The sequence below is a fragment of the Rousettus aegyptiacus genome, unplaced genomic scaffold (assembly GCF_014176215.1).
Source record: "Rousettus aegyptiacus isolate mRouAeg1 unplaced genomic scaffold, mRouAeg1.p scaffold_m13_p_14, whole genome shotgun sequence".
In the NCBI taxonomy this organism is placed as follows: Eukaryota; Metazoa; Chordata; class Mammalia; order Chiroptera; family Pteropodidae; genus Rousettus; species Rousettus aegyptiacus.
Window position 1 is genome coordinate 30,270,709 of NW_023416289.1, and position 13,884 is coordinate 30,284,592.

General features: G+C 54.7%; 2 protein-coding genes across 7 annotated transcripts in view; both read right to left on the minus strand.

Annotated features, from left to right (window-relative positions):
• Positions 1-1,198: 1,198 nt before the first annotated feature.
• PABPN1L (PABPN1 like, cytoplasmic) lies at positions 1,199-4,855 on the minus strand. The gene is made up of 7 exons (XM_016129484.2): positions 4,598-4,855; positions 4,039-4,177; positions 3,679-3,746; positions 3,065-3,171; positions 2,879-2,966; positions 2,159-2,301; positions 1,199-2,093 (listed from the first exon to the last, which is right to left on the minus strand). The coding sequence occupies exons 1-7, from the start codon at positions 4,853-4,855 to the stop codon at positions 2,054-2,056; spliced, it is 843 nt and encodes a 280-aa protein (XP_015984970.2). The 3' UTR covers positions 1,199-2,053.
• Positions 4,856-12,918: 8,063 nt separating this feature from the next.
• The window catches only part of CBFA2T3 (CBFA2/RUNX1 partner transcriptional co-repressor 3), an 88,245-nt gene continuing 87,279 nt past the window's right edge, over positions 12,919-13,884 (minus strand). For 5 of the 6 annotated variants that reach the window (XM_016129439.2, XM_016129438.2, XM_016129440.2 and 2 more), the window contains one exon: positions 13,438-13,728. In XM_016129439.2, coding sequence (XP_015984925.2) covers positions 13,438-13,728 — 291 coding nt within the window. Of the gene's footprint in view, positions 13,729-13,884 lie in introns of all 6 variants that reach the window. The other variant, XM_036231550.1, reaches the window with a different exon arrangement.

The window sequence follows — 13,884 nt, forward strand, 5'->3', positions numbered from 1 at the left end:
CAGCGCTAGCATCACCACCTCAGCTCCACCTCAGATTGTCAGGCATTAGAGTACCAGTCCCTGGTGCCAAAAAGGTTGAGGACCTCTGGCCTAAAGTGCTAGCCAGGGAGGAGTTGGCATTATCTGCCTGATGCTACATAAACTGCAGCCTAGGAAACTACATCCGGGGGCCTTCCTGCAGCCCCCACTGCTCATGGTGCAGACCACACACAGAGACTCCAGAGCCAAGCCTGGCTCTGCCCTGAGCTGCTGGGTGGCCTTGGCAAGGTCCCCTGACACTCAGCCCTCCTACCTACCTTTTCACTCACAGGGAAGAGACTTAAAACAACAGAAATTTACTCTCTCACAGTTCTGGAGGCCAATCAGAATCAGGGTATCAGCAGAGCAGATTCCTTCTGGAGGTTCTGTGCGAGGATCTATTCCAGTCCTCTCTCCAGCTTCTGGCGGCTGCCAGTGGTTCTTCGAACACCTTGGCTTATAGATGCATCACTCCAACCTCTGCCTCCATCTTCGTATCGTCTTCTCCTCTGTGTGTCTGTGTGTCTCATAGATCCAATGTGTGTCACTGGATTTAGGGCTAACCTAGATGATCCAGGATGATCTCATTTCAAGACCTTTAACTTAATCACGTCTGCAAAGATCCCTTTTCCAAATAAGGTCACATTCACAGGTTCTGGAGATTAGGATGTGGACATCTTTTTTGGGAGGGCCATCACTCACCCCACTACTAGGGCCCACATTGACTACAGGTCATAAGGGGAATGTGGACCTGGCCTGAGGGGTGAAGTCAGAGGCATGAGGGTGGAAAGCAACAAAGTGGCCCATCCTCTCCAGAAAATGCTATCCAGGTGCTGGAGAGGGGGGGACCAGGGATAGAGATGGGAACCAACCCACCTGTGGACTAACTGGGTGGCCACCAACCCACATACAGATCGAAGCACAGAGCAGCTCTGTTAGAAGCTTAAGGAATTCATAATCAATAAGCATAACAAGGCAGAGAGAGTTGCTTTGGAAAAGCACAGGGAAGGTTCACGAGTAGTTATTTAACACCAGAACCAAGTGTGTTTGTACTTGGCCCTAGGCTTCCTTTCCCAGCTCTGAATGCAGTCAGGGGATAGAGAACATAGTGCATCTTCAGGGAGAAAGCCAGGCATGTCTGCTTCAGAGAGGATGGTGATCAGGGTACCTAGTATGGAAAACTCCTTTCTGCTTCCTGAACTTCTGATGAGGGCCAGGCCTGCTCCAGGTGTGCCTCACACATGAGGACACATAGAGGCAGTCGTCTGGGTCACCCACTGTGGGGACAGCGTGTGCCCTGGAGGCCACCAGACCTAGGTTAAGACAGAATCAGCTACAGCTTCCCCTGTAGCACAGGGCCCGCGGTGACACTGTAAACCCCAACAGTGCCAGTTCACTGTTAGCAGTGAAGTAAGGTAGAAACGGGTCTTGGCCCTACAGCTGCATCCCACCTCCCGCCTTTCTCTTTAGAGTCTGGACCTGAGAATGAGAGCGAACACGTGTCCAAGAGAGACAAATAAAGGGAGGTCTATTGTCATGTGCTTTAAAAAAATATTCAAATTTAATAATTTATGCTTTACCATTAAGATACATATTTCTATTTTTCTTTAAAACTAGTTAGTTGATGAGTCCTGAGTATGCCAACCCCGAGCTGACTCAGCACTGCCTGGGCCTCACCAGCCCGAGGATTTTCCCAGAGCCCTCCAAAGCCCCAAGTAACATTCTCTTGCCAGGCCCACCTCGAACCTTGCTTCGTGACTTGTGGCTTCAGCAGTGGGGTCCGAGCCACTGTGTAAAGCCTTAGTGGGTCGTCCTTCAGAGCAAAGGGGACTGTTCTTCCGGATGTAGAGGCAGCTCTCTATGAACCCTGAATTTCTCCTCTGGCCTCTCGCTTTTCTCCCCACCCTGCTGTATGAGCCCACAGCCCTCTGGCCCCAGCCCCCTGAAGTAAGTGGTCCCCCAGGGAGCACAGCTATATACTCCTGACCCAGGCCCACTCTCAAAATCGCGGCTGTCCTTTGCAGCTGTCCTTCATTCAGTACGGTGAATACCACAGTGAGACTCTTCCACGCCCCCTGTGCAGAGAGAGAATGGGAGGTGAGTGCCCACCCAGGGCTGTGCCCTGCCCACCAGCACTCACCTATTCCGCCCTTGTGGTCTGAAGCGAGCACCACCCTGGAGGCTGCTGCGGGGGAAGGGTGCCCCCCTGGTGCCTAGGTGTTTCTGCAGGCCCCCTCGGTCTGTGGAGCTGATCCCTGGTAAGTTGGTCCTTTTGGGCAGCACCTGAAACCAAAGGCCGAGTGGCCCAAGACCCCTGTTCTCCCATCCTTCTCCCTGGTGCATCCTGAATCCCCTCCCCAGGGCAGAGCCCAGGGCTAATGCTGCCTCCAGGAAGGCTTCCTGGACTTCTTTGCTAGAGGCTCACAGGTAGGTAGGCACGGGCCCCAGAGCACGGGGCTTCCCAAGGCATCGGACCCTAAACTTGTTCTGGACCTTCCCAAGATCCCCACTTAGGCCTAAACTGTCCAGCCATAGCTCTGGCCATGTGATGTGCCTCTGTTGAGCCAACACCTCCCCCTGTAGGGGGCAGAGTCTGGCTTGGAAGGGGAGCTTCCCCAGTGCCACACACCCAGGCCAAACTCTCTGGGGTCTGAGGTGCCTCCACCCCACCCCTGCTGCCCAGCAGGTGTGCCCAGAGGTACTGGGAGATTGGAGAAGGGTCAGGCTGGTGAGCTGTGTGTCAGCCTCCCTATGCACCTCAGGGGATTAATGGGTTAATGTAGGGATGCTCAGAGCAGAGCCTGCACACCCTAGTGCCCCCCACCTCGAGGTGCCCTGGTGACTCGTGTGGGACACGCACCTTGATGACCCGGCCTCGGAAGATGCTCTCATTCAGCTCCACAGCAGCCTGAACTGAGCTCTCACTGGTAAACTCTACGTAGGCATAGCTGGGGTGGGACAGGGACTGGTGAGGGCGCACCCCAAGTGGCCCATGCTGGGCAGCACCCTGGGGTGCCAGGCCCCCTCCCCCTGGCCCTGTACTGACCCTTTGGGGTGTCCAGAGAACTTGTCACACAGGATGGTGACCCGCTGGACCTCCCCGCAGTGGTTGAAGTAGGCCTCCAGCTCTTTGGCGGTTCCCCCGTAGTCCACCTGTCACAGGCACTGCCCTGGTGTGTGGGGGCTCCTGCAGAGGCCTCACCCTCCCAGAGCCTCCCGCGGCATGTGTTCTTGGTACGGAGGGTTTGACTGAACCCCAGGGTGTGGGTGGTAACACCCAGGCTGAGGACAGACTGGAGACTGGGACATACACCCCATACATGGTAGGCGCCCCCTCCCCCCACTATGTTTATTTGGCATGTACAAAGAATGCGCGACTTTTTAAAGTGGAATTCATTGCCAGTGATTGACCAGTTGAGAGATTTCATGTGGAAATCCCAACTCCTAGCTCATGCTGGGAAATTAGAACTCTCGATGACACAGGCCCCAGGCTCTTCCCCGCTTCTTTCGACCCCGCCCTCCTGCGTCTCCCCTGGGCCTGTGTGGCTCTGAGTTTGACCCCTACACATTTCCCTTCCCTTAATCCTCACAGCCAGAAGGAGGCAGCAGACGCAGGGCGCCCCCTGAAGGGATCCCATCTTGTTCCCCGCCTGTGCTCACATTGCCCACATAGATGGATCTGTGGTCCACTTCCATCTTCTCCACAGGGGTCCCAGGGCAGGGGCAGCCTGGGGAGAGAACAGCCTCAGGAGAGGGTTGGGGGCCCCTCAACAGCTGCTAAAGTCAGGCACCTCACATTTGTGGCTTGTTTTACTCCTGGGGGTAGAGGTCACCTCTCGGGTCTGTTCTAGAAGGATTTACTGCTGCCTGCCAGGCCAACGCTGCTGGTGAGTGGCCCTTTCTTGGCAGCAGCTCATAGCCCATCTGGATTTACAGAGGAGGAAGGGGGCTCAGGGCTGCATGTCTGAGGATTTGGGGGCCCCACCCACCACCTAGGGAAAGAGTCTTGCTGGGTCCTACCTGTCTCTGGACTCAGTAGCTGCTGGGCCAGCATGGCCCCCGAACCCTCCTCTTTTCTCGCTGGACCCTGAGCCCCGGGTGGCTCTGGCCCCTGGGCCTGCTCCATGGCCCACAGCTTCAGTCTGATGGACTCCAGCTCCTGCCAGCACATAGCCCCAGGTTGAGCCACAAGGCTAAATGCCCCCAGGCTACTCTGGAGGGAGGACAGAGGGGGGCATGCCCGACCCCACTAGTCCTCAGATTTAGTGGCCTCTCAGGGATATGCTGGGGGCTTCTCCAAGGGGAATAGGAAGGCCATGTGGACTTGGGCTACAGAGAAACCCCTGTAATTATTCACCAACACACAAAAGCTCCTCCAGGCCAGAGAGGCCATCTTGCCCCCTCCAGCCTATGCAGGGGTGGACATCCCCACTACCCTCTTCCAGGCAGGGACAGTAGCCCTTTCGCCTCTGAGGTCAGAACTCAGTATTTCTTCCTCTGTCTCCCCTCCCCCCACCGCCATGCACAGGGTCCCTGAGGTTCCTGGCCAGCCTCCACTGGATGGTCACAAGGCTGTTACCTGGTCAGCTACTGGGTGCTCAGCCAGGTCCTCACTCTCTAGTAGAGACAGAGGGAAGCTTGCTTCTTCCTCGTCTTCCTCGTTGTCCTCCGCTTCCCTGGTCTCCTCCTCCTTCCTGTCCCCACACCCTGGTGCCAGAGAGGTCTTCTCTGTCCAGCTCCAGGCCCCCCAGCCCTGGGCCTCGGAATCTGAGGAAGCCCTTTGGAGCCAGGCCTCGGTTGGAGGTGGGAAGAGGGCATGGCTGAGGAAAGGCCACATGGTAGACCACAGAGTGAGCTGATGGAGCCTCTAGCACTCATTTCCACACCAGCACCTACTGGTGCCTTCCCTGGGTTTTAAGCCCTCCCCAAGGCCAGCTGCACCCACTAAGCACTTAAATGGCTTCCAGCTGCAGTCAAGCTCCAAGCCCTGGCTTTTGGGCCCTGAGGGGTTAGTCGCCTTTACTCCTGACCTGTCCCTTTGTTCCTCACAGTTCTGTCACCTCCAGAATACCCAAGGTGGAGAGAAAAGCACAGCTGAGGTGGAGCCAGGGATGGCCTCCCCCATGTCAGCTCAGCCAGGTTTGGTCCGGGCCTGAGCGAGGGGCAGTGACAATGAGGAAGCTCATTGGAATAGCCAGTTCACACTCCTCACTCAGTGCTATACTTCACTCAGCAGTAGGCCATTGTTAGGATGACACAAGCATGAGCAAATTATCTGAGCACGCAGAAGCAGGAAAGATGGCCAGTGGGTTCAGAGTAGGCTTCCTGGAGGAGGTGGCATTTGAACTGCCCTTGATGAACTGTGTCAGGCAGAGCCAGGGCCAAGGACAGCCTGGGCAGAGGGAACAGGTTGAGCAAAGGTCTGGAGGGGTGAAGACAGGGTAGGTGCCACAGGGGTCAGAGGTTTACCTCTGTCCTTCCTCTTGAACCCCTACTGATTCCCCATGGACCCATCCCTCTCCCACCCCCCATTCTGGACCAGCTTTTAGGTGGAGTCACTTAAATGAAGCCAGAATCCTGCCTTGGTCACGGGGCAAAATGGTTGAATTACACATAGCTCAGACAGTGGATACCGGGGGCCTGCTTCTGCCGCCTCCATGGTTCTTCACTTGCTGCCCATGGAGGGCAACTGCAGGCCTGTGTCCCTGTGTGCCCTGGTCTCCTCCGTCCGTCCTCACCTGGCTGTCTTGGTGGAGTACCTGTTGTGCCTTTTCTGTCCTCCTGACATGTTTACAGGGGACCCCTCTAGTGCATTTGCCCACTCCAGTCCAGAGGCCAGACCCGGGCCACAGCTAGTGGGTCAAAGTTGGGCCAGTCAGGTCTCTTCCTTGGGGACTTGGAATTGAAAGGGAGAGTTGCAGGGCCCAGTGGAGTTGGACTAGAAGCCCAGTGCTGGGCAGCATTCCTTCTCTGGGCTATGGGTACAGGGGAATGAGTCAGGGGGACACTTGTGGCTGCTACACCAGCCCTGGGATGCTGAGGTCCCCTGCCTCCTCACCAAACTTCTCCTTCCCTTACCCCATCCAGTTTTGCTCTCACTTCCAGGAGGCTGAGCTGAAGACTGCATGGCATCCTCTTGGCCCTCGAGGGAAGGTGGTCTCCAGGCAGTCTCATGGCCTCTAGTCAGCTGTGCTCCTGTATGTGCAGGCCTCCCGGCTCAAATGCAGGTCCTCCTTGTCTCTTCCCTCTTTCCTTATGCCCACACAGCTGCCCACACTTACATGTGCACGACTCCGAGGGGCCACTGCTTCCAGGGAGCCTCCCTGATTGCTCTTCTTTCTTGTGACCACTATGCCTGGCCCTTGCCCTCTGTCCTGTCCCATGCAAATTATATATCCCCAAGTCTCCCCTGGCAGTCATGAGTGCCTCAAGGGCAGCGTCCATGTCCGCACTGAGGACAGGGCTTCAGCCTAAGACTGGCCAGATAAGGATGGTGGTGTAGCCACTGCCTGTCTTTGTCTTTCTCCCCTAACATGAGATAGTTGGTCCCCTCCCTCCTGTGGGTCTGAGGCCCCATGGAGGGCCTCTGGCCTGGGCCTTTCCCTCTGTTTCCACATGGGAGGCAGGGCACCAAGTAGAGAGCCGCTGGACTCAGGCCCGGCCTCCAGCGGCCTCCCTCTGAGCTCAGACCTCTGCAATGGAAAAACGTTGTCATTCCACTCTATGCCGAGACTGCTGACACACCAGGCCCAGCTGGGGCTCCCGCCAGCCGCCTGGCGTGGGGACAGCCTCGCCCCCACACTGGCCTTTCCAATGACGCCTTTCAAAATACACCATGTTCCAAGCCTGGGCCTGAGTATTAATAACACCCCTCCCCCAGGGGCTGCCAGCGAACTGGGAGTTCCGAGTCCTGGGCACCCGATCTGGAAGGGACCCGCCCTGGGAGCTGGGACGCCATGGCTAATACCCTGGCTCCTTGGGGGTCAAGGTGTCTCTTTCCTTGGTGTCCATCTTCAGGTCCTGTGTCCACCCTCAGGGTCTTGTGGGAGATGCCACAAACAGTGGGCGTCAGGGTCCATGAAGCCATGGGTGTCATCCAGGGTCCAAGGTTGTCCAGATCACCTTGAGGACACAATCCTTGAAAGTTCGCCCCTCTTGTCAAGAACATAAGAGGCTGTGGGTGGACTGAGCAGGGGGGTGTCCACCCGCACCCCATTCACACTTCAACCTACGTCACGTGGGCGTTCACTCCTTTGGGGTAGGGCCTTGTCTCACATGCCTGGAACTGAGAAAGCCCCCAACATATATTTGGTGAGTAAATGTATGAAACGCGGCTTAGCCGGAGTTTCCTAGAACCCAAGGAGAGGCAGAGCCATGATGGCAAATGTTGGTTTTATTACACGACACAGAGGTAACTGACGTGACCTGAATCATAACGTCTTACAGCATCCAGGTCGAACAGGGTACATCAGAGGACACGCGACGGGGACAGCATGCCACGGATCCTACACAGCTTGAGGAAAACCCGTTACAGGAAAACGACCCAACACTTGAGGTCCAACTCCTTTAGGAGAATTATTTTTAAAAAAGGAAGAAAGAGAAAGTGGAAAATCAATGCATTCCCCATGAGGTTGTGCGAGGCTGTGTCCTGGCCCCGTTCCCACGGCCAGACCCCCTCAGCCCAAGGAGGACGCAGTGGGCGAGCCCATGGCTGGCCTGGCTGGGCCCCTTGTCCATGCTAGGAGCAAGAGCATCCAATGCTTTTATTCTAACATTCAAAAAACAGGCTCCAGTTTGAGTCCCAATATCATTACTGCTACAAGGGGTCTTTGAGTGGCACACCAGCGGCCAGCCGAATTGAAACAAAAGGAAAGAAAGCATGCAAGGTGGAGTTTCCTGAAACGTTGAGGACCAGCACAGGTTGCTGTCACAGACACCCAGCTCCCGCAGGCCTTATCTGCGACATATCCAGGTGGCAGACGGGACCCCAGGGTCCAGCTCCTGCACCCCCTCTGCTCTCATTCTCTTCCTCCTCTTTTGCCAGCAGGACTGTGACCCAGAGCCTGCTGCCAGTTGCATTTTTGGAAAATGCCCTGTGTGGCATGAGGGCCCTGGAGGCCCATGGAAATGGGCCACTGGGGCTGGGGAGAGCTAGGTTGGGGGCTTGTACTGGGCCACTAGAGTCCCAGGAACACCCACAACCATCAGCCCAATTCAGCCTTGGCAGGGCCTAGTCCTGCCTTACCCAGAGCTCCAAAGGACTAATTTCCAGCTGTCCAGGACCCCAGGATGAAGATGGGAATGGGAGTGAGGCAGCATGACCAGAGAACCCTGGGAGAAGAGGGGCTCCAGATGCTGGTGTCTGGGGGGAAGCCAGACTGGGTTCTTTCTTCCCCTCTCCCTCTTTTCCTCAGGATACTTCCTCTGGGCAGTGACCCTGGAAATGAGGAGAGAACAAGGCAGCCCCACCCTGCAATGTTGGGGTTTTGTCAGGGAATATATTTACCCTGACTGGTGGTTCTGGTCACAGGACCCCTTAGTAGGTGCGCAGGCTGCCTCTCAACTGGCATTCTCGGCCCATGGCCACCACACTGCAGGTGGTCCCAGACTAGCTAGGACATCAATCCAATCTGCCCATTATGCCTGCAGCAGAACCTTATTTGTCCTTAGAGCAGGCCTGGACTCATGGCTGGAGCACTAGCAGGGGGCAGCCGAGCCCACAGGCAGATTCCTTTAGGGAAGCCAAGGTCACGGTCACCCTCACAGCTTTGGAATACCAAGAGGGTTGGTTGTGCTACTCTGGGTTCAGTGGATGGAGACATGGATGGGTGGATGGATTGAAGCATGGTTGTGTGGGTTAGATTGAAGGATGAATGCATAGATACATGTATGATGTGTTTAGGGGTGGATGATGGAGAGACAGGCGGGTGGGTAAAAGGATGAATGGAGGAGGATGGGATCGAGTGATAGTTGGGATAGAGGAATGGATGGACAGATGGATGGGTGGGTGGGTCAATGAGTAGATAGGTGGGTGAATAGAAAGCCAGACAGATGACTAGATTGGTCAGAAGGATGAACTGATGAAAGAAAAGAATCAATAAATAATTGTGGGCTGAGAAGATGGGAAAAATGATGGTTAAACATGCTAGCTAGAGTGGGCTGGGACAGGCAAGATGGATGGATAACAGAGAAAAGGCTTTGGTGTCATTTTGAGGACATAGTTGGAAAAATTGGCCAACAGGAGAAAGTTAGGGCCTGACTGATCCCTCTCCACCACGTCATTGGGATGAAACCAAAACCAACACCCCCCTGCCTCTCTCCCGTCCATTTTCCTCTGCCATTGAACCTCTTAGGGCCCTGGAGTGACCCCACCTGCCAGGCTCACAGGGCAGCCCCTTCCTGGGAGTTCGGCTCCTCTTACCCTATAGTCCTTACCCTCCTGGATCCCTGAGACTTTCTCTAGCTCTCCTCTTTGCCCCTGGTAACACCCGAGGCTTCTCTGTGTCTTGGTGAGGCATGAGAATGGGGACTTTCTCTCTTCAGATGGAGTCTGGGTTGTGCCAGCCTGTCCACACATTGAATGGGAGGCACTGGTCTTTGCCAACAGAAGACTTCCCCAGACACCACCTGGGGATGGTGACACATCCTAAGAGAAAGGCCAGCCTGGGTCCAGAGCAGGATGAGAAACAAGGAGATGAGAGGAAGGGGTGGGAAAGGTCGAGGATCATACGCCAGGGGGCTTTCTACATGGGAGTGAAAGAGAGGGGCCGGGTGCCAGCATTCATCCTTCTGTCCCCACCTGTAGGCTTCAGGCTCTGGCTGCTGCCTTCCTACTGTATTTTTGGCCTCAAAACAGGAGAGGTAAACTGCTGTTTTGGCTTGATTTGTGGGAATGAAGTCTCTGAGCAGCTGCATCTCACCGAGCTTTTGGGTCACCTGTGTGTCTGATCTTGGCCGTGACTTGTGGAGGAGACCCCTGCACATGCACTGCTGGTCAGTGGTGTGTAAGCTCAGCAGGTACCAGAGCAGGACGGCCTCTGAGCAGAGAGTAGGAGGCTAGAACTTCTCTTTGCATAAGAAAGGCAGGTGCTCCAGGTGCGGATACAGTTACTGCACAGACACTCATATTTAGTCCAACTCCTAATGCAAAAGCTCCGCCCCCACCCTGAAGCTATTGATTCTGTGTTTGGTTCCACTATAAGCTCTTTGGCCAAATGGGGCCTAAGCACAGTGACCGATAAAAATGCCAGCTCCCAAAGCATAGAAAGGAGCTCTATCACCTTCCTCGGGCCTCCCTGGGTGGGAGGAGCTGCCTGGTTTGGCTGATGCTGCCCTCACCAGGACATCCCCCTCCCACCCATTCTGGGCCTGACCTCCTCACCTCAGGCCCCCACCCGGCCTTGCTGCCCTCCCCTAATCCTGAAGATGCTCTCGGCATGCTCTCGGCACAGCAGAAGCTCCACTGTGGGTCTGTGGCAAGCCCCTCGTGCCAGGTTTCTGCAGCCTGTGCCAGTGATGGCTCCTCGGTGAATGGGATCTAGATGTGGGAATCGTGCCAGGAAGCCTTTTATAGCTGACTTGAGTGTGCCCTCTTCTCGACAGCTGGGGTGGGAGGGACCACCCCACCTCGGACCCTCAGCCTGTGGTTCAGCCCTGGAGGTTGGTCTGGCCTGGATGCTGCCAGCTGGCCAACATGCTAGTGTTCCTGGCATACTTGCTTGTCCCCAAAAAAGGACCATGTGAGGGGAAGGGAAACAGAGGCCAGCAAGGCAAATCAGCAGGTCTTCAGGTGAGGGGCTATTCCACAACTCACTTCAGACCTCGATCTCAGCCCCCAAGTCCTGATGGTAGGAATGTGGGTGAACAGAGGCCTTAGCCCTCCTCCCCCAGACCCCGAGCATACCCAGGGCAGACACTCTCCTGACACCACTTTTCACCAGCACAACCTCGTGGGAATAGAGTCCAAAGTGCCCACCTCCAAGGGGAGGCAGGCGCATTCCACTGCACATCTGAAACCAGTTTTAATAGGTTCAACGCTTGCAAGAAAGAAAGCAGGCTGGAAACATGACAGGTGGGCATCCGCTGTCTCGAGAGCCCAGATCCCAAACTGGTCTTTGCTTTTCTGAAACCCACAAAAGCAAACCTCTCAGAGACTGATGGACCCACGGCACTGGGCATCGAAGATGGTGGCTGGAACGAGGAATTTTCTGGTGGATAAAATAGATCTATCTCGACTTTCAGAATTAGGTTTCCGATGTCAGGCGTGGTCCGGCGTGGCATCTAGTCCTGGCAACCAGATGGAACCCTCTCTTTCAATACTCAAAGAACAAATTCCTACAGCTCTGAAAAAATAACAGCAATCAAACAAACCCATTGCTCCCCATAGGACCACAGTTCAGATTTCTTTGAATATCGACTTCCTAAACTTTACATACTTCTGCAGTTTCTCTTAATTTTTTTTTTTTATTTGGCAAACATCTCTTCATTATCATCATGAATATCATTATTTGGACCTCTGCAAGGACTATATACATTCACATTAACGTACACTATTGACTTCTTGCCTCTCGGCGGGGCCCCTTGGGAACCCCGGTTTCAGTAGCTGGTCACTCCCCGTATTGCACTCCAGTCCTGGGAACTTCTTACAGCGATGCAAGAAAATGCCAGATCATGGACCATGTCTGCTGTTTGTTCTCCCATTGAGTACAGGTGAGAATTTCCTTACTCCTTTATTTCCTCCTTGAGATCGTTGGGGGAGTTGAGTGGGGTGGGGTGGACAGGGCTAGAGTGGGGGTACATCCCCCCTGAGGATCAGCCGGACAGAAACGCGGGGTTATACACAGCTGACCAAGTCTCCAGAAGGTGCAGAGAGGGCGGACTGTTCTTGTTTGTAGTTTTTTTCTTTTTCTGCAAAAGTGTGAAGAAAGGAGAGAAGGTATAGGGAACACTGGGGGTGGATGGCAGTGGGGCAAAGATGAGTTGGGTGGGGCGGCACTGAGGAGGGGCAGAAGAGGTAGAGGAGGAAAGACGGAGAAGCAGTTGTTAAAGGCGCAGTTGCTGTCTCCTTGTACTTTGAAAAGCACGTAAGAATCAACCCGAAAGATTGTCACAGTTTTGTTTCGGAATTATGCTCTCTCTGGGAAGGACACGTTAGTACTTTTTTTCACAAGTGGAAGAAATTAAATGTGATGAAATTTCACAGAGGGCGTGAGGACAGACAGAGTTATCTTCCCCTGCACGCGTGTAATGAATTGCTGGGCGTGCCCCGTGCACACACACATACACGCTCATGCACATGGCCGGCAGGGTGCTGAGGGCTGGCTGCGTGGCCCGCCATTCTGTGCCCAGCGAAGGCGCTGCCGTCTCGTTGAAAAGAAACAAAAGTCGCTTCTTGTTGGGCAAAACCCTCCAAACCCCAATATCCCAAACTCCAAAACGGAATAAAAAGAAAAGACCAACATCTGAACAAACCCAAGAGTGGAGTAAAACAGTGAAAAAAAATACTTTGGCAGTGACAAACGAATTTTGGATTTTGACTTCTCGTGTTTGCTTTTTGGATTTCCTTTGGAGCAGAGGTGTGTGCGGCGTCCTTGGCTGGCTAGCTGGCAAGGTAGTTTACAGGTTTGCTTCCTTTACTTTTTCTTTTTTTTAAAAAAACTTTTTGGATTTCTACTTAAAGCCAAAGAGTTTGACATTAAAGGAAAAAAATCTGAAACCAAAAAATGCTTCTTGGGTCAGAAACTGAAGTCTTTCTTACCGTCTTCACCGAATCAGCCACATACCCCTGGGGGTGATTTCGGTGACACAGCGACTCAGATCTCTGCTATAAAATAAGTTTTCTTTTTCCCTTTTCAATCAGGAAGGGGAAACCTCCCCACAGTTTGTCCATTTCTGAGTAGCTTTTTTTTTTTTTTTTTTGCCATAAAACCCCCCCAAAATTCTTCACTGAAAATATAAGCCATCAAACAATTAGTTTTTTCATTAAAGAGAAAGTGTGTGAAAGTCATAAAGACAGAAAAAAGAGGGAGAGGGAGAAGAGGGGAAGAGAGGGAGGGAAGGGGGCGGGGAGAGAGAGAGAGAGAGAGAGAGAGAGAGAGAGAGAGAGAGAGAGAGAGAGAGAGAGAGAGAAGGGCAGTGGACAAGCCGGTGGCACTCCGGCCAGTGTCCCCTCCGTTGTCTAAAGCTTGGTGGGAGGTTCTGAGGATGCTTGAAGAGGTTGTTGCGTGAGATCATCAGGTAGCTGAGGAAGTTGCGTTGAATGCAGTTTTTGTTGGTTCTGTGTTTTCTTTTGGAGAGAAGCAGTAGCAGCAGTGACTCCAATGGTTGGGCTCCCAGGGCCGGGCGCAGCATCCGGGTGGCTGGGGCCGGGTGGGGTCGGCGGGCGTGTGCCCGTGAGCTGAGCAGTGGGTCTGGGAGTGGTCAGCGGGGCGCGGCATCCAGTGGGCCGGGGGAGGCGGGTCGAGAGGGCCCAGTGGAGCCAGCTTCGCTAGGGCTGGTAGCACCCGTGGGCAGGCAGGGGCCCAGGCTGGCAGTGGCGTCAGGCTGTCCAGGCACTGGGTCGGTCACCACGGCCGTGGGGCCTTGCAGGCTCTGGCCACACACATGGTGGTGCTTCTCCCAGTCCTTGTGCTGGCAGAAGGAGCCGCAGTAGCGCGCTGCGTTGCAGCCGCTGCACGTCTCGCTGGCCTTGCGCCCACAGTTCCAGCAGCTCTAGATTGGGGTGTGGGGGGGGGAGATGGTCGGGGTGGGCCAGGGCCGGGCCACCCCAAGTCCCCAAAGTACCCAGCCCGGCTGCAGAATAGGGAAGTGCATACCCTAAACAAACTGGCTAGGACCCAGCCAGGGTAAGTGAGACAGAAAGACCCC